This window comes from Leucopleurus acutus, assembly GCF_964270905.1.
Source record: "Leucopleurus acutus genome assembly, chromosome: 2".
Lineage (NCBI taxonomy): Eukaryota > Metazoa > Chordata > Mammalia > Artiodactyla > Delphinidae > Leucopleurus > Leucopleurus acutus.
The window spans coordinates 183,919,920-183,939,066 of record NC_139143.1 but is presented as its reverse complement, the minus strand read 5'-3'; the positions used below and the strand labels follow the sequence as shown (position 1 = coordinate 183,939,066).

General features: G+C 46.1%; 1 protein-coding gene across 6 annotated transcripts in view; it reads left to right on the top strand.

Moving 5' to 3' along the window:
- Positions 1-19,147, top strand: part of VPS13D (vacuolar protein sorting 13 homolog D) — a 245,178-nt gene that overhangs the window by 219,794 nt on the left and 6,237 nt on the right. For all 6 annotated transcript variants that reach the window (XR_014326029.1, XM_082834553.1, XM_082834548.1 and 3 more), the window contains one exon: positions 9,090-9,221. Coding sequence is in view for 5 of the 6 variants with exons in the window: in XM_082834553.1 (XP_082690679.1) it covers positions 9,090-9,221 (132 nt within the window). In the remaining variant the exon portion in view is untranslated. The remainder of the gene's footprint in view (positions 1-9,089; positions 9,222-19,147) is intronic.

Genomic DNA, 19,147 nt, shown 5'->3' with positions numbered 1-19,147 from the left:
TGCCCTCTTTCTCCTTTTCCACCTCACCTCCACCAATACTCTCTGTTAGATAGTAAACGGTTGTATAAAACTTCCGGCCTGAATGAACAGGTGGTCTTGAAAAAGCACACAAATCACAAAGTAGGTCCTCAGAGGGCTGCAGCACCCAGACCTGCTTGGCTTTGGTCACGAGGGAGGGAGGCCCTTCACGCAATAGTGTGGAGGCCCAGGGCTGGGGGGATGCTAAGGACACAGCCCACACCGCCCGCCTCCCCCCCGCCCCCCCCCCCCCCCGGCCCCGCCACTCAGTCAGGGCCGTTCCATTTTCAGGGGTTGGATGTATTCAGGTGATCTTGCAGACTTCATTTAGAGACAGTGTTCTATCCCCAAAAACCTCTGTTATGATGGCTTTTATTAATGGCAATATTCTAAAACTCTGTTCATTCCAATTCTAAAAATCTGACATTTGGTATAGTTTGTTGAGCTGCTAGATTGATTAGCTCTTAGCTCTTTTAAAAAGTTCTTTAAGCAAATGAGACATGAATGGAGTAAGTCAGGTGAGGAAACACTTAGGCAGTAGTTCCTGTAGAAAACACCTATATAACCAAACATTTGATGTACCCCTCATGAATTATCCTTACATATCCAGTAAACCATGTTTCCCATAGTGTGCTGTCAGGCTAAAAATTTTAAATCTGAGTTTTAAAAGTTATGTGTTTTGGTATTTTAAATTGATGTGACACCCAGTAATTCAGAATAAGGGTAGGGGAGAGGGAGGAAGCTTTTATGAGTACCTACTATGTGCCAGGCACTGTACTGTGCACTTTTCATATATTATCTCAACATTATTAACCAAGTAAGTATTATATTCCCATTTATTGATAAGGAAACTGAGGCTGAGAGAAATCCAGTAACTTCTTCAGGATCACTCAGCTAATAAGTGACTGGACAGGAATTCAAGTTTGTTTGTCCTTTTCCAAAGATTTGTGTTCTTCCCTACACCACCATGCTCCTAAATTTCATCCCTCTCTTAAAAGGGATCAACTTTTGGGAGAAGGTAGATCATATAAAGAAAGAGATTATGTAATTATTGGCTAGAAATCATCTGAAAATAATATGGTTTGTTTAATTTATCAACTTGTTAGCATTTGCACTTAGTAGCTACAAAATAAGTTTACCAGGAACTGTGTATTTTGACCCATGTGAAACATCTTAGGATTGGCATTAGAGGTGACAGGTTAGTAGGGAAACTGACCATGGTTTGAGAGATTCCTATAGAGCACCATTCCTATAGAGCACCATTCTGAATCAGAATGTTGTGCTTAAAACATAAATGAAGCTTGCGTTTTTAAATGCCTCGGTTTTGTAGTGATGTTGAAAGTTGCAAACCACCTTATAAGTTGTCAACTGCTTTTTGAAAAAGCAAAGCAAACCCAGAATGCATGCAAAAGTTAGTTGTTTTAGGAAATCCAAGGCTCTCAGACTATAATCTCAGTATGATATTATCCAGTTGATTGGAATTCGTTATGAAGCGAGTCTGCCTTACCCCGCCCCCCAGCTTCATGAGCAGGTAGTCTCACCCCTGAGGCAGTTAGTTGACTAGGAAAAAAAGCTCTGAATTAGTCTGTTCTTAGAGTTTAAATCCCAATAGGCATATCTGTTGGCATTAGTCCTACGAGCTGTCACAGGTGCAATGTCATGGGGTCCCCCAAACATGTGTTAGGTTATAGGAAGCCTTGACCCCTATAAACAAGTCAGGTGTGAATCCCACTGTGGGGAAAGCCCAGCCCAGGAAATGTCCTCCCCACTGCAGGATGTCAAATCACTAAAAACTTAACAGCAATAATAATATAATTTCTAGCGGTTTCATGGAGCAGCATCTTTCCCACATTTTCAGTTGCAACAACACAATATGGGAGTTTATGTGTTGTTACACGCACGACTTCAGAACTCTAGGGAGAGGTAAGTAGAATGTTAACAAGGAAGCAAAAGGGAAAGGGGAATATTTCAGTTTGAAGCAGTTTAGGGAAAGATTGGATGTTGGATCCTAGCCCATCTTGGGTTTCAGCCACCGAGGCTAAGCTAAGTTAGGGCCCCTCTCGGGCACCCATGGCATCTTCTGCAGATCCATCATCATCGTTGTCATCATGATCAGTAGCATTTTATCGAGCGCTTATTATGTACCAGGCACTCTTATAAGCACTGTACACATACTGACTGACTCCTCACAACAACCCCATTAGAATCCCCATTTTATAGATGAGGAAACCAAGGCTCCAAGAGGTTACACAACTGGCCGTAGGACACCGTTTGTAAATGGTGGAAGTGGGATTCAAACCCAGCCGTCGTATTACACTCCCTCTATCCCAGGGCTCCCCTGCTGCATTATAATTGTGTTTCTGTTTCTCCTCCATTAGACTCCAGGAAGCTCCCTGGAAACTCCATTCATCTCTGTCTTCCTAAAGGCCTAGCGCGGCCTGTGCTCAGGAAGAGTTCATTAAATGGGGTGGGCGTGGGGGCAGAGGCAGGCAGAGGCCAGTCCCAAGGCTCAGTTAGTAATTCATTTACCTCTACTGACAGAGGGTTGCTTTCTGCCCAACCTTTTTTTTTTTTTTTTTTTTTTTTTTTTGCAGTACGTGGGCCTCTCACTGTTGTGGCCTCTCCCGTTGCGGAGCACAGGCTCCGGCCGCGCAGGCTCACGGGCTCAGCCGCTCCGAGGCAGGTGGGATCTTCCCAGACCGGGGCACGAACCTGCGTCCCCTGCATCGGCAGGCGGACTCTCAGCCACTGCGCCACCAGGGAAGCCCCCAACCTTTTTTTTTTTCATGTGTTCAAAATCCAAAGTGTCGTTGGATATTTGGTCCAATTTTCTTGGTTCAAGATTTAACGCAGCCAGAGCTCAGAGGTTATCACTAAACCTGTGGGTGGAATACTACCTCTGAGCAGGTTCTAGAAAATGGCATTCTGTTTGTCACGCAACTGTGGGGAAGAGTTTCTCCTGTGAACTGAGCCTGACTTCAGAGGTTTCCAACCTCTACTAGTCTTCTCTGATTGCAGCTTGCACTGAAAGGAGTAAAATGTGTCAGTGGAGAAGAAGTGCTTTTCCACTTAGTCTTTGGAAGTGGATGCAGTCGTGAGGAGAGGGCTCCAGGTCAGAGGTCAGATGTCACCCATGGCATGGCAGGCCTGGTGATCGTCCAGACACTGCAGTGCAGTGCGTATCAGAGGAAGCTTTAACCAGTTCGTACACTCCGGTGCAGAGAGTGCTGTTTGAGAGACTGTTGAGTTCCTTTTAGAGAACTGACAAATGTTTGACTGAACCATTCCGTCAAGAATTCCGGTACAGTAAGCCCCCTACATACGAACGAATTCTGCTTTGAGAGCACGCTCGTAAGCCCAATTTGTTCTTAAGTCCAACGAAGTTAGCCTAGGTACCCAACTAACACAATTGGCTATATAGTACTGTACTGTAATAGCTTTATAATACTTTTCACACAATCATACATTCAAAAGAAACACAAAAAATAAAACATTTTTAGTCTTACAGTACAGGACCTTGAAAAGTACAGTAATATGGTACAACAGCTGGCACACAGGGGCTGGCATTGAGTGAACAGGCAAGAAGAGTCACTGACTGGAGGAAGGAGAGGAGGTGGGAGATGGTAGAGCTGAAGGATCGTCAGCAACAGGAGATGGAGGGCGAGCTGCAATTTCACTCATGCCTGATGTTGATGGAACGCATGTTCGCATCTTTGAAAGTTCGCAACTTGAAGGTTCATGTGTAGGGGGCTTGCTGTGTCTTGTAGCTGTCATTCATCAACAGGTAGTATTTAAAAGAGATAGTCTGGGTTGACCATCTCAGCTTAATTATTTGTGCCCAGTCCAGCACAGTATATACAGGTTAAATATTTAATTAAAACAAAACTCTCGGACACACACGTAACGTAAATGCAAGAACAATCCATCACTTTGTTGGGGTGAGTACACACAGCCCCTAAGGAAGATGGCAGTCATCAGTTGAATAAACATTCTATTAAGCTAGGAAGTCACGTGTTTGACACACACACTTTCTCCTCATTTACTGATTATTTTTGAACTTCGCTTGGTTGATAGACATTGGCCATGACAGATTCCTCAACCGACTAATATCTTAACTCAAGCTGTACAGGGGTATGTGTATGTGTGTACAACATCTGTCTTCAACTAATAGAACTATGACATAGTTACTCATTATAGAAGCAAAGAACAAATAATAGCTGGCCAACTGTTGACCCTCAGGCTGAAAGGCAGGATCAACCACGAGAATGGAATTGGTTAGATCTCCCTGTGTCACCTTGTTTGGATTTACTGTTGCTTCAAGAAAATGGCAGGGATTGTTTCCATTACTCTGATCTTTGGCTTTGGCTCCAGCGCATGTCAGATAGCAGTGGCCAGATGCAAGCTTGCTCGGTATTGATCTCTCCCACTAGGTGGGTATCTGCAGTGTATCAGCCACTGTATCAGCAGCCCCTTCCCCGGGGGGAGAGTCGTCCATGCTGTACAGCCAACTCCCTGACATTTTCATGGAGTTCAAAGCCCAAGTTCGTTTGGTGCTGATGTTTTGGATTAGCTGGTTGACTGGAAGGCCTGCTTCTTTCTATACACTGTGAAATTTCTAAACCGCAGCAGCTGAGGGCTTAAAATGGCCGACAGACCCCCAGCTGGCAGCAATTAAGTGCACCACAGCCCTTCGGCTAAACAAAGGTTTGTGGAGGCACAGTTGCTGCATATGCACTAAGCAGACGGCTGTAAACTCTCTTTTGTGTTGAGTGTTAGTGAGAGACGCTGTCAGCTAATGAGAGGTGAGTGGGTGGAGTTTCGCCACCTCTTGTTTAATGATGCGTTATCCCCAGGATGGTGGTCCCAAGGCCCTGCCCAAGAGGCAGCAGGTCTTGACAGTGAAGGTGATCGTGAGAGAAGGAGCAAGGCAACCAGAGGAAGCCAGAGGATAGTCTGAGGACGGTCCAGCAGTGACAGGCAGGAGCAGCATGGAAGCTGATCTTTCTGCTCTGGTGCCTGTGGGCAGGCTCCACATCTGCGCCACTTTTTTAATGGACTCCATTATGCTGTAGGTTGAAAGGGGAAGGTGGGCATGAGAAGACAAAATGCTATTTTAGGGCTTCCCTGGTGGCGCAGTGGTTGAGAGTCCGCCTGCCGATGCAGGGGACACGGGTTCGTGCCCCGGTCCCGGAAGATCCCACATGCCGCGGAGCGGCTGGGCCCGTGAGCCATGGCCGCTGAGCCTGCGCGTCCGGAGCCTGTGCTCCGCAACGGGAGAGGCCACGACAGTGAGAGGCCCGCGTACTGCAAACAAACAAACAAATGCTATTTTATACGCATTCAAGCAGCAAAAATATAAGGGGCTAGACCAGTACTATCTAATACACAATTTAAATTTGAGTTAATTTAAATGAAAAATTTTAAATTCAGCTCCTTAGTCACACTGGCCACATTTCAAGTGTTAGTAGCTACACATGGCCAGTGGCGGTGTACTGGACAGTGCTGTCCTGGACAGTACCAAGTGTTGGAAGGTATATAGTTTACCAGGCTCTCTGAAGTACATTGTTGGTGTGTGTGTAAACTGGTTCAGCCTCTCTGAAAACAACTTGAGTTATCTTGTTAGGTGAACATTCATGTCCTGTGTGTGTGTCCAGCAAACGCCTAGATACATACCCAAAGAAACTCTTGCCTAGGGTCACCAGGAGACAGGTAGAGGAATGTACGTAGCAGCATCGTTTGTAATAGCAAAACCTGGAAATGGTCCGTGAGCCATCAACAGGAAGCTGGGTGAATGATGGTATATTCGCACAGTGGAATAATTATAAGCCGGTACAATTAATGAATTGTAGCTGCACACAAAAGAATGATTGAATCTTAGCAATATGACTTCAAGGAAGAAGTAAGTCCCAAAACATAAAAAGGCAGTGCCATCCTTTTTCAGAAGCCCAAAACAATGAAAACCAGAGACTGTAACAGGACTACTGTACCAGAACATGCTTTGAAATGTGACAAGACTACGTGCAGGAGAAAAGTAAAGGAGCGATAAGTACAAGATTCAGGGTAGTGGCTATCTCAGATAGAAGAGGAAGAAGAAAGGAACCGGGAGTGGGAGGGGGCGGCAGAGGGCCACACAGATAAGATTCGAGTTATGGTCAAACAATGGGGTTTTCGTGCTAGGGATAGTGGTTTCAAAGATGTTTATTATATCATTTAAAATAGATAAAAGCCCAGTGATGATCGTGGGCCCTAAACAGAGGGTAATGATGCATCTAGTCCTAAAGTCCAGTTTACAACAAAAATGAATCGGGTCCTTTCCTTCCAAATGCTCATAGGCTCACTGGAACATATGTGAAAGTGACTTAAGAACAGTCACTTAACAGCTGTTTTTCAGATACCAACGTTGTATTACTGAATCCCAGAGTGAACAAATTTAGGATTACCACCACGTACAGCCACACTGGTTTCAAAGGGTTACTTGAATTTTCAGTGCCATCGTCAATATATGAAGAAAACAGTCCCATCACACAGTGGCCTACACTGAAGAATATCACTTTAAACTTTCTGCTGGCTTAAGTTTGGGACTAAATTTGTTCACATACAAATGGTTTTAACCCACACACTCCCCAGCCTCTCAACTTGGACCTCAGAATTTAACATTTTAGTTGAGTTTTGGAGAAGAAAGAATAGTTTTTCGGATTCCAACAATGATAAGGAAGTAGGGGATTATTATGGGAAGAATTCCTTTAACCCAGCTGTCTGTTTCTAGTGATAGTATGTCTAAATCACCCCTTCCAGAAGTATTCCCTATATTTATAAGACCACGAGAGAGACTTCGTTTCCTCCTACAGCAAAGTTGAGCTCGCTCGCTCTCCTGTATTTGTGTGAACAGTGAGCCTTGAATGCCGCGCTGAGCTCCTCCAAGCAGCAGGATCTGAACACTATATCCAACCTTCCGTTGGTGTGTGGTTGATCACGGATGGAGGACCTTGGAAATGGGAAGATAGTTTGCAGTCAGTTGGGGAGGCAGATAAGCAAGTATTTTATCTAAGTAGGATGTGAAGCAAACGTGTTTTGAGCACATGACCGAATCTGACTTGTTTTTGATAGGGTCATTCTCGTTCCTGTGAGGAGAATGGACAGGAGTGGAAACAGAAAGAATAAGTTATAAGACTATAGTAACAATCCGTTACAAATCCAGAGATCATTTGCCAGTTATGAGAGAGATGGAGAAATAGCGAGATTTGGGATGCATGTGGAAGTTGAGCCTCTGAACCTCCCAGTAGATCGGGGAGTCAGGATGGAACATTACATTGAAAAATGAGGAGCAGGCTTGTCACATCTTCCTGGGGCCTTTGGGCTTCTGCCACAGTGCCCGAACCCCTTTCAGGAGCTTCAGGGGTGCCTTGGGGAAAAGATACTTTTTTAGCCTGTCCTGGACAGTGTTTGAAATGACAGTCGATGTTTCACTGGGCCAGGAGATAAGAACAGGACTCAGCTACCTGGAAAAGTACACCACGCTCCTTCCCCTGGGTTTCTCTCACTCAGTGTTTTCCAGCATCCTTACACCAGCAGTTGTCAAGCTTCCCTATGAGGGGTGAACTCTGTGAGCGGCTCCCGACGCTGCCCTCCGTATTTTCAACCAGTAGTTGGGATCTAAACAGCCAGCAGTGGGCCTCAGTCCTGAAGAAGAAATTGAGACTGTGCACAGCAGGAATATGTGAATATATTAATATCATAGCAATAAAATTGGGTTGTTTACCCATTCCCTTGGTGCAGATGGTCGGAACTTCTTTTTAGTCTCACTTGGAGAACACAATTAGTAGTACTTGGGGCATCCTTATTACTGAACTTTTAAAACATTATCACTGGATGTCTGGTTTTCCAGCCCATATCAAGCATTACCCAGGTCTGGGACTTGAGGCAGCGTGGCATGATAGGCGGAGTGTTGACACGGGCCCTGGAGGGCTTTGCGTCGTCCCAGGTTTGCAGCTAACCCGCTGACTGTTTCTGTCCATATCTTTACCCTGATTCGCCCACCAGGCACTTCTCTGCCCTTGCAAGTAAGTCTTTCCACTGCTGTTAGCACACGATCCTGGAGTGCTGATTCAGTGGGTAAGCCTAGGCCTCGCTTGTAGATATGTCTAGAGAGGGGTGTTTTGCTTCAATGGAATCCAGGAACAAATAATGAAAAGTACACCAAGTACAAGGCCGAGGACAGACCAGGCACACTCTTATCAGTCATCTGAAATATGCACAGCCTTTCCAAAACAAATATGGACTCCTGTTTCTAGGAAAACACCAAAAAGTACTTATCAATTACCCTGTATATGGTTTGTGGAGAAAGACAACATCAGCCTACCCTGAAAGCCACAGCAAAGCAGATTCCTTTGGGCCACGGACAGCTGAGGGCCATGAGTGAGAGCCGCCGCAGAATCCCAGACTGTGGCCTGGGACCAGTCCACGGAGCCTTTCTTCTCCCTCCTGTGATCACTGTGTCCCTCACCCTACACCCAGGCAGCTGCACTCATCCTAGAAGAAGCTGAGAAGCTTGGTGTGTTCTGACTCATGCCCAAAGCCTCTCACTCTTCTTCCTGACCCTTTACAAGTCCAGAGGTGCCTCTCCTGAAGAGATTTCCTAGAAAAATAGAGTGTGACCAAGTGGAAGTCCAGTAATAATAACAAGAGCCACTGTTGGTGGATAGCCTACATCCTGTCAAACATGGGCTCGATGGGCATGATTTTGTTTGATCTTCACGGCAGTCCTGTGAGGTGGGTGTCATCATCCTGTTTTACAGAGAGAACTGGAATTGAGGGTTGAAGAAGTTAACTGACTTGTCCACGATCACATAGCTAGAAAATGGCAACGGTGAGGTTCTTGTTCAAAACTGGAGTCTTTAACCACTTTCTTCTAGTGCATTCACGGGTGGTACTAAATGTAGTTTAATTCCGGTCAGCAGATTTAGAGTATGTCCTGTGTTAAGTGGTGTTTTTATCTCAGACGAGGAAGGAAGCGAAATCATTTTGACGTTTAACACTTAACCTCTTTGCTTCTTGTCCATTTCCCCACCTAGGACCCAAGCACAGAGGGTACGGAAACCACGGTGCTGCGCAGGGCCGCAGGGCCTGCTTCCCCGCTATTCTGAGAGCCAGGCCGAAGGGCAGGAGCAGCTCTTCAAACTAACAGACAACATACAAGACGAATTGTAAGTTGGAGCCGTGGGAGACCAGCCCTTTCGGTTCACCAGGTTGTCTTTTCTGGCTTTGACTCTGAGAAGTTTCTGTCCGATCTGAGTATCAGCGTGACTCTTAGGCCTTGGAACTGGTCAACAAGATTCCTTGGCCCAGATGTTTTATAGATTCAGATATAACAATGGTTCTCAAACTGAGTTCCATAGCGGGACCTTAACGTTGGCAGTCTCCTTCTAATTAGTTCAGAAAGAGAAGATAAAATGTTCTCAATCTACAGGTGTTTTTTTTGCCCTGTGAGACTTTCCTAAACTTCGGTGTTTTGTTGTTTGCTGCAGAATGCTAGTAAAACAAAACAGATAAACAACCAACTGGGAGCTGAAAAGTTTGGAAACGCAACAGTGTTCTCAAGGTTGTTCTGTTATTCTTTGAATGTGGAGCCTTATACACTTAGGATCTTGTTATATTTTCAGTTAGTGAAGCTTTTCCTAGTTGACGTGGTAGAATTCAGTATATCACTATTTTAGGATATTCTGCAGAGACTCTCTTAGCGTAAAATGCCCTGTAACCTAAATAGGCGTTAGAACCACAGTCCAGAGAAAGCAATTAGTTCTGCCTGATAAGTAGCAAAATACTAGTTTACTTTCTCTTAATGCTTATTTATCTTTCTTAAGATAAAGCAAGCTAGGGAGGGTTCAGAGGACCATGAATGTTTTTTGGTTGGTGGAGGATATCTGAAGTAGAGGTGATCTCTCAGGAGAGCCTTCAGTGTCGTTGTTAGAAATGCTGTTAAACTAACCTCATCTCATAGTTTTGTAGCAGTATTTGAACGGGGATATCAAAAGTCAAGTCCAGAATTCATTTGTTGCTTGCTGCATGGGATGGCGTCTTCCTAGATGTGTTTTTTGTAACTCAAGCTCCTTGCAGTGTTATTGGAAAGTCTCTCAGTGATGGAGGTGTATTACATTATCGTAGTCAGCTCAGCCTGCCATGACAAGACTGAGTGACTTAAGCAACAAAAAATTATTTCTCATAGTCTGAGGCTGGGAAGTCCAAGATCAAGCTGCTGGCTGAGTTGGTTCCTGGTGCAGGCTCTCTTTCCGGCTTGCAGATGGCCGCCTTCTGGCTGTGTCCTCACATGGCAGAGAAAGGGTGAGCAAGATCTCTGGTGTCTCCTATAGAATCAGGGCCCCACCCTTATGACCTCATTTAACCTTCATTACTTCCTTGCTCCAAATAGGTGGCGACATACTTCTGTCCATAGCACACATCTATCTGCTCTTTTAGTCTAGCCTCAGCTCTGGCCATCACTCTAATAACCAGAATCCCCAGTGTTTCACTCCAGGGAGGGCTTTATATTCCTGCCTGCCTTCGGTGAGGATTTGGTGCCATGGCTGCCCTATATACCACTTTGCTAATGTAACTTTTGGCCTTTGGATCAGAGGCTCAGAGAGTCATACCCCAGGTGTAGCGGGACATGGTGCGGAGTCTACTAGAATGGCAGCTCCATGAGGGCCGCAGTTTTTGTCTGTTCCATTCACTGAAGAATCCTCAGTACATGGAACAGTGCCTGGCACATACTAGGCACTCAACAAATATTTGTTGAATGAATCATAGTTGGAAAGTTGTTGTACGTCGCGCTTTTAATTTTCTTTCCCACTCACCCTTATTCAAGTGAAACCTTGTGAAATTCATTTTCAAGTCAAACCTTGGTCCTCGTGAAATTCATTTTCAATAGGATGACATATGCCAAGAACACAGGGAGAAATTGTGTACTACAGCTAACATAGGCTTGCTCCCAGTGAGATACATGCATTGAAAACAGAGCCATGGAAAGCTGAAAACCGAAATCAAAATGAAGTCAGTAAAAGAGATTTCATGAAACTCTTAAAATTCATAAGAACTAGGAAAAGATGTTGGCGTGAATGACTTTTGACTCTTAAGATGAAAACCATGTGTCTCTACCCAAGTTTGTGGGTTAAATCTTGCCAGTGAATGTTGAAGAAGCCACATGACCGTAGCCTTCCTCAGTGTACAGGGAAGAAGTCATCGGGGACCTGGCAAATGTTCCTCTGAAGTATCCTCGGTTGTCAGGCTGGGTCTTCACGGTGACGTGAATGTTGGAGGCATCCCTCTGCAAGAAAGGCGTTTTCAGGAGAAGCACAGGAGTGCCGTAGTATACCTGACTTTTATCCTGGAATTGTAATTAAAAACATGTTTAAAGACCCAATTATTTGCATATTTTCCTTCAGAGTTAACCCCTTAAAAGGCTCTTTAATACCTTGCCCTACTGTTCTAACTAAATGTTTCCACATTTTTTTCCAGTTAGACTCACTGTTTCACTTCTGGAAAATATTGTGTAATTACTTCCTGATGTAGTGAAAACCCCGCAAAGTCCACAGTGCCATGGTTACTTCAACTTTGTTCTCCCAGATCAAGTTTCACTTAATTTTTTATTTTATTTAATTAATTAGTATTAAAAAGACAGTTGCCGACATATGATTTAAGGTCTGGCCAACTGAAAAGGCTTCAGTTTCGAATGAATCAAATACTCCTCTGATATGTTACAAAATTGCCATTACTTTCCATTTTTCTTAAGTTTGGTTCTGAAATCGGATCCTGGGTTAAGATGCTGTTAAAGTGAAATTTGTTCTATTTATTAAATTAATTTTTCTCTGTAACTAGTGTCTAGTCTGTAGCCAGAAACCTCATTCTCATTAAAAAAAAAAAAAAAAAGAAAGTACCTATTTTATTTCCAATACACCATCACAGACCAAGTTACATACTAGCAATGTAAGCACTAGGGTGGCTCTTTACCTTTTCCAAAAAGGTGCTTACAAGCAATGCACATGACCTAAGTAGCTGCCCAAACATACTGTTTTCTGGAGTTTATTTGACAATCAGATTATATTTTTAAAATGTAGTTTTAGGAAATAGTATTTGTGAGATTTTTTTTTATTAGATATTATTTTATGCTTTAAAAAAGAAGCTTTCAGTTCTCTATCCCAATTTTAATATTTCGATAGATATATTTAAATATAATTGACTTCCTTTGTAATCCTAAGCATTTTAGTTTATGCATTTAAAATTAGCATTCTTAGAAGGGGATTATGGGCCTCCCCAGAATGCCGACGTGGGGGTCCATGATCCCTGAATATTAAGAGCTCCTGTTCTGATTGGAAATTAGGAGCCTTTCTAAATGTCTGACATTTTAAATTATTATTATTCATTATTTTTTAGTATTGTGACTGTGCTAACAAAAAGAGTCCTTATCCTTTAGAGAAATACGCTGGTATATTTACAGATGAAAGGAAAAGGAATGAACAGCAGCAGCTAAGAACCCTTCAGGGGCAGCAGGACCTGGGAAGTGGTTCCCGTGCAAGACTTTGAAGGTGGTGCTTGCCTTCTGGGGACACTTGAAAGTCACCCGTAGGAGGCCACTTGAGTCTAGTCAGTGTCTTGGAGGCTGTCACTGTATCCCTGGGTCAATTGATCTCAGCCGAGCCAGGCAGCTCCCTGGTCCGTTTGGGTTGTGTGCTCATTTCCATCTGTTTGAGTGTGTTCCTCCTCTTCTTTTTTCTCCTTTTTCTTTATTGAGATCTTTTTTTAATACAAAAAAAAGTATAAAAAGTAAGCCAAAATAGCTTATAAACCCACCAGCCAGGTTAGTCTTTTCTCTTTTTGATGAAATAAACTCATGTACATAATTAGCAAATTCAAAGAGTACAGAAAGAAAGAAAATCAAGAGTAAAATTCTCCTTTCTTGGGCTTCCCTGGTGGCGCAGTGGTTGAGAGTCCGCTTGCCGATGCAGGGGACACGGGTTCATGCCCCGGTCCGGGAAGATCCCACATGCCACGGAGCGGCTGGGCCCGTGAGCCATGGCCTCTGAGCCTGTGCTCCACAACGGGAGAGGCCACAACAGTGAGAGGCCTGCGTACCGCAAAAAAAAAAAAAAAAAAATTCTCCTTTCTTGCCCCCTTTGTAAACATACTGTTTATATATATTTTGTATCCTGTCTATCCTTCTTGAGAAATTGCAGATAGAGGTAGAAATCAGAATTTTTTATTTTGAGCACACGTTATAGTGTTGATTCTCATAGCATATAATTGTAAATAAAAACCTTATAGTAATATATGCAGTCTCAAAACAAAAACAAAAGATCAGACCTTTTGAGAAGTGGGATAGAATTCATTGGCTTCCGTTTTCTAGACCAGGAAATAATCTACCAATAACCTTTGACACTTAGAAAATTGGATATTCTTTGATATGCCACTAAATTAAAACTTGCATTTGGTGGATTATTCAGCTACTCTGATAAAAGTTAATGGCTTGTCTTTGCTGTACACCTGAAACTAACACAACATTGTAAATCGACTATAGTTCAATAGAAAGAAAGGAACGGAGGGAGGGAGGGAGGAAGGAAGGGAAAGTTAGTGGCTTGCTAATAACAAGTTAAATCAAGACTTCTGAGAGAATTCTTTATCTTTACCACTGGGTAAAATGCATGCAACATCCAGAGTTGTGCACTGGCAAATTCCATTGGACCCTACAACGTAAATTCATTGTTATTTTCTGAGACTACATAACACATGAATTTATTGAATCCTACTATGTCCCAGGACAAGTTCACAGTCTAGCAGGGGAAGCAGACAGTATTACCAACTATTTATAAACATGTGATTGCTTTTTTTTTTTTTTTTTTTTTTTTTTTTTTTTTGCGGTACGCGGGCCTCTCACTGTTGTGGCCTCTCCCGTTGCGGAGCACAGGCTCCGGACATGCAGGCTCAACGGCCATGGCTCACGGGCCCAGCCGCTCCACAGCATGTGGGATCTTCCCGGACCGGGGCACGAACCCGTGTCCCCTGCATCGGCAGGCGGAGTCTCAACTACTGCGCCACCAGGGAAGCCCTGTGATTGCTTTTAAAATAGAAGTATGGGCCATGTGGGACCACAAGGGCAAGTTACTAATTTGTGCCTAGAAAGCCAGGGAAGGCTGTTGGCAGTTGATCTGGTCCTGCAGCACAAGGAGAAATGGGCTGAGAAGAGAGAAAGGCATGTACGCAGAGAAGAGTGCTGGGCAAAGGCTCAGAGACAGGAGAGTTAGCGGCATTGCTGGGGGGACTCCAGTTAGCTGGGTGTGGTGGCAGCATATGTGTGGGAGGGAAGGAGCAGAGGTTGGAAAGCTGGAAAGGTGAGTTACAAGGCCAGATTCTGAGAGCTTTTTTTTTTAAAATCCCCCCCGCTTCCCCCCTTGGTGTCCATACAGATTCTGAGAGCCGTAACGGCTTCCTGTAGGCAGTGGTGAGATTTTGAAGAGGATCTCACTCAAAATGACGTTAAAAATGTAACCTTGACAGCAACAGAGAAAGGGATCAGAGTTGGAGAGACTGGGGGCAGGAAAGCACTTAGGAGGCCCTGGGAGTGATCCAGGTGAGCACAGGCTGGCAGAGAAGAAGGGGAGAGGGGACAGGGAGGCAGGCGTCGGTACAGTCAGTAGACTGACCAGGTTTAGAAGCTGAGCGAGGGGTGGGGCTGAGAGGGACTCGAGGGCTGCTTGCCTGGTCGGTTGGATGGAGATGCCATCAACGGCGAGGGGCGGTGCTGGAGGAGGAGAGGATTCCAGAGGCCGTGCTGAGTGTGAGGACCCGTGGGACATGTGTGCCGAGACACTCTGCAAGACCCCAGGCTCAGACACAGGTGTGGGGTCACACCTGGACTTGGGGAGAGACACATGTGGGGCAGGAGCCTGTTCTGGGAGCACTCCTGGAGTAAGACAGCTCTGAACTCTTCTGATTTTGAAATGCCTACAAAGTGAGGAAAATAAACATATATAAATAGAGTTAATAAAGCCAAAAAAAAAAGAGTGGGAGAAAAAGAAAGAAATCAATTGAAAAGGGTAATTGAAACAATTGGCAGATTTCTCTCTCTCCAAGGAGCAATAATTGGTCCTGAACCTGTTTCCTTGTGGTCTCTTAGAGGGTCACTCATTTTTCCAACCTGCTGAAGCAAGGATCTGTAGTAGACTTCCAAGGGGACCTTCCCCACAGGATTAGGATAACTTAGCATCTGTCCTCAACAAAAGAAATAACAATAGCCACCATTAGTTGGGCATGTAGGTCAGTTCTAAGCATCACAGTGGCCCTAAGAGGAGATATGATGACCCTCGCTCTACACGTGACGGCAAGAAACTCTGAGCCAAGCCATGTGCCTGGTGACAGAGCCAGTTGGCACCTAAGATTGGCTGGTTCCAGTGGCACATCAGCCGTGGGGCTTGGAGGCAACCTTTCTACCTGCCACAGAGCGAGAGGGTTGAAGCTATTGTTGGTCACGTCACTGGTGTTGATGAGAATGCCCTGTGGTATCATGGTCCGAGATACTGTCGTAGTGGGTGCTACTTCTGCAGCATTGAACCTTGCCGGGTTCACCCACTGTTAGAACCTGTCACCTTGGAGAACGGTGTAAGCCACGTGCCACAGCTTTCCTTTCTCTCAGAAGAAACCTTCTGAAGGTGATCCCAAGGTCAGAATGTCCTCTTTCTCTCCTTAAAGGAGAGTTATCAGTGAGACTTCGAACCAGCGTCTAAAAATCCTGTTTTTTGTTTCGTGGCTCGTGGGCTCCAGAGCGCAGGCTCACCAGTTGTGGCTCACAGCCTCAGTTGCTCCGCGACATGTGGGACCTTCCCGGACCAGGGCTCGAACCCGTGTCCCCTGCATTGGCAGGCGGATTGTCAGCCACTGCGCCACCAGGGGAGTCCCCGCCTGTTTTTTTTATAGAATCATTCGCGGTGTCGCGGTGTCTACAGAGCACTGGGCAGCTTCTCTGGTTCTTCATATTTGAAGGGTACAGCTTATCCAGAGGCTGTGTGTCTCTGGCCACATTTTTTCATTCTTCCTCCGAATTAATAATAGGTCAGAGGGTAGAAGGACACACTCAAGATCAACCTGAGACCACATGGCTTTCCTCCCCATGTCATCCCACGAGGGTTTGCAATGGTCACTCATTCATGAGCCAAGAGCAGCCCTGCGTGAAGCGAGGGGGGTACGGGGGATGAAGAGTGGAGAGCCCCGTGTCTAGACTCAGCTCGTGTGAGGCCATAGCTGCTGCCACTCTGGACGAAACCCTGAGCCTCTCAAGTGACGCAAATGAAAGTCTGTGGAGCACAGGCCTTTGCAGGGGACGGCCAGGCAGGGCGGGGGACACTGGGCTTTGACGACAAAGGGACAGAGGCGGGGGCAGATGGGCAGAGAAGTGCTGAGTGCACTCATTGGTTCGACTTCTCTTGTCCCCCTGGGTTTTGGTTCCTCTCTCTCAGTGACAGGTTTGGGGTTGGTCTCCATTACAGGAGGGGACCCATAATCTGGAGCTCAGTTTTAATTATTCTTTGTTGTGGCTTCCAGATTTTGTTTTTTAAAAAATGTATGCTGTAATGATGAAACCCAAAGCCTTGGTCACTGGTTGTGGGAGTTCCAGGGGCGCATCGGGGGAAAATGGAGAGAGAGACGCTGTTGGCTAAGTCAGTGTCTGGGTTTTTGCTGAGACCGTGGTCTGGGACCCTGGCACTCCAGCTGAGGCCCCGCTGTCTCCCTTTTCCCTCCTTTCACTTAGACCCTTGGCTGCTTTTGATTTGAAAAGACTAGAACATTTCATGTAAATGTCCAAAAATTACTGTCTGTATTAGCTTCAGGATACGAATAGGGCCCCTGGGCTCACAGAATAGAGGTCTGTGCCCATTTACAAACTGCTCCTCGCCCCTCACATTTCTGTAATGGACGTGAATTCCTTTTATTTATTTATTTATTTATTTATTTATTTATTTATTATTTTTGGCTGTGTTGGATCTTTGTTGCTGTGCGTGGGCTTTCTCTAGTTGCAGTGAGCGGGGGCTACTCTTCATTGTGGTGCATGGGCCTCTCACCGTGGTGGGCTCTCTCGTTGCGGAGCTTGGGCTCTAGGCGTGAGGGCTTCAGTAGTTGTGGCACATGGGCTACAGTAGTTGTGGCTCACGGGCTCTAGAGCGCAGGCTCAGTAGTTGTGGCACACGGGCTTCAGTAGTTGTGGCACGTGGGCTTCAGTAGTTGTGGCGCTCAGGCTCAGTAGTTGTGGCACACGGGCTTCAGTAGTTGTGGCACATGGGCTTCAGTAGTTGTGGCTTACGGGCTCTAGAGCGCAGACTCAGTAGTTGTGGCACACGGGCTTCAGTAGTTGTGGCTTGTGGGCTCTAGAGCGCAGGCTCAGTAGTTGTGAGGCACAGGCTTCAGTAGTTGTGGCTCACGGGCTCTAGAGCGCAGGCTCAGTAGTTGTGGCACGTGGGCTTCAGTAGTTGTGGTACGTGGGCTTCAGTAGTTGTGGCTCATGGGCTCTAGAGCACAGGCTCAGTAGTTGTGGCGCACGGGCTTAGTTGCTCCGTGGCATGTGGGACCTTCCTGGACCAGGGCTCGAATCCATGGCCCCTGCATTGGCAGGCGGATTCTTAACCGCTGCGCCACCAGGGAGGCCCGGCCATGAATTTTTTGCCCATGGATTTACTGACTTTGTGACGGCAGGTAGTATGATCTCTTATCAGTTGAAGAACCTAGCAGCAGAGACAGCAGCTGGCCCAGCCTGGTGGGTCTCCCTGCCCTTCCCTCCTGGCCTGCACGTTCACCACTGTGTGGAGCAGCTTTCACTAGAGCATCCCAGCTCAGAGCCACCCTTCCTCCTTCCTTCCACCCAGAACAGAAGTTGTTCTGGCCTGATGGAGGACTTTGCACTGTCTGTGGCCTCTCGGAAGGGAGTCTGTTTTAAAGAAGTGCAGTTTGGAAAGGGCACTAATAGTGTCAGCCAGTCGGCCCGGGTGTAAGAGCAGCTGCCCAGATGGAAAGGCCTTGGCCCTCTTAGAGGCTGTGCATAAATGTCAGACAGCGGGTACTAAACAGGGTGAGAGTGGAGGCACGGGTGATGGGATAGAAGTACCCCATCTTGTGCTGGACCAGAGGAAAGGTAACAATCCCTGTTGGATTTTTAATGCATGTGCTGCTCTCACCCTAATTGCGGTGGCCAACTTCGGGGATCTCCTTTGAGAGCCCGTTACAGCCTCGGTCACCATGTGCCCGGCCCACCTGTGCTTAGAAGTCCTAGGCCGTTTTCAGCTTTTAAGCTAGTTCCCAGCAAGTTCTAGCTGGTCCTGTGATCCTTCCTCTCTTTGTCAGGAAGCTTTCTTCATCTCTCTCTGTCTCTCTGTCTCTTTCTGTCACCTTTTCTTCCCCTGGACCAGCTATTTTAGATTTCAGTTGGTTTCTTTAAATGATACTGCTGCCCTCTGGATACTGTCAGAGCCCGGGACATGGGAAATTCCGTGCTAAGTGGCCTGAACCAAAAGCTGCTGGGTATTTCTAATTTTGGCATTGAGACTTTACAAGTCTACATTCTTGGCATTGCCAACCAGTTAGAATAGAACAATAAACCCCAATTTTTGTCATGTGAGGCTGTAATTAAAATGGCAGCTGGAACCAGGCATATTTTCACTGAGTCCTGAGGGGGTGGCCGACTCAGTGGTGGGTGCCCAGGGAGACGCGGGGGGCATAGGGTGTGGACCCCTCTTACATCAGCTTAGTCAGAGAGTCAAATACCTGTCTGGGAAACAAAATGAGAACAAGTAGTTGCTTGGCAGTGCTCTTGACAGTAAGCGACGAAGCCTTCAGAAGTGGGCGCAGGGTGGGCGTGTTTCTCGGGAAGCTTCAGCGAGAACTCGTGAACCCTTGGGCTGAGAGACAAGGCGTGTTCAGAATGGGGGGCTCTCTAAGCCCAGAGGTGAGCAGGGACCTGGCGCCAGCTTGGGACTAAGAGAGGACCGGCCTGTCCAGCGGCAGGCAGGCCTGCTCCATCCCAGCAGAGTTTGGCGACTGCTGACCGTGGAACAAAGCCATCCTGGGACCGGGTCCCTGAGCTGTTCCAGGGGAGCCG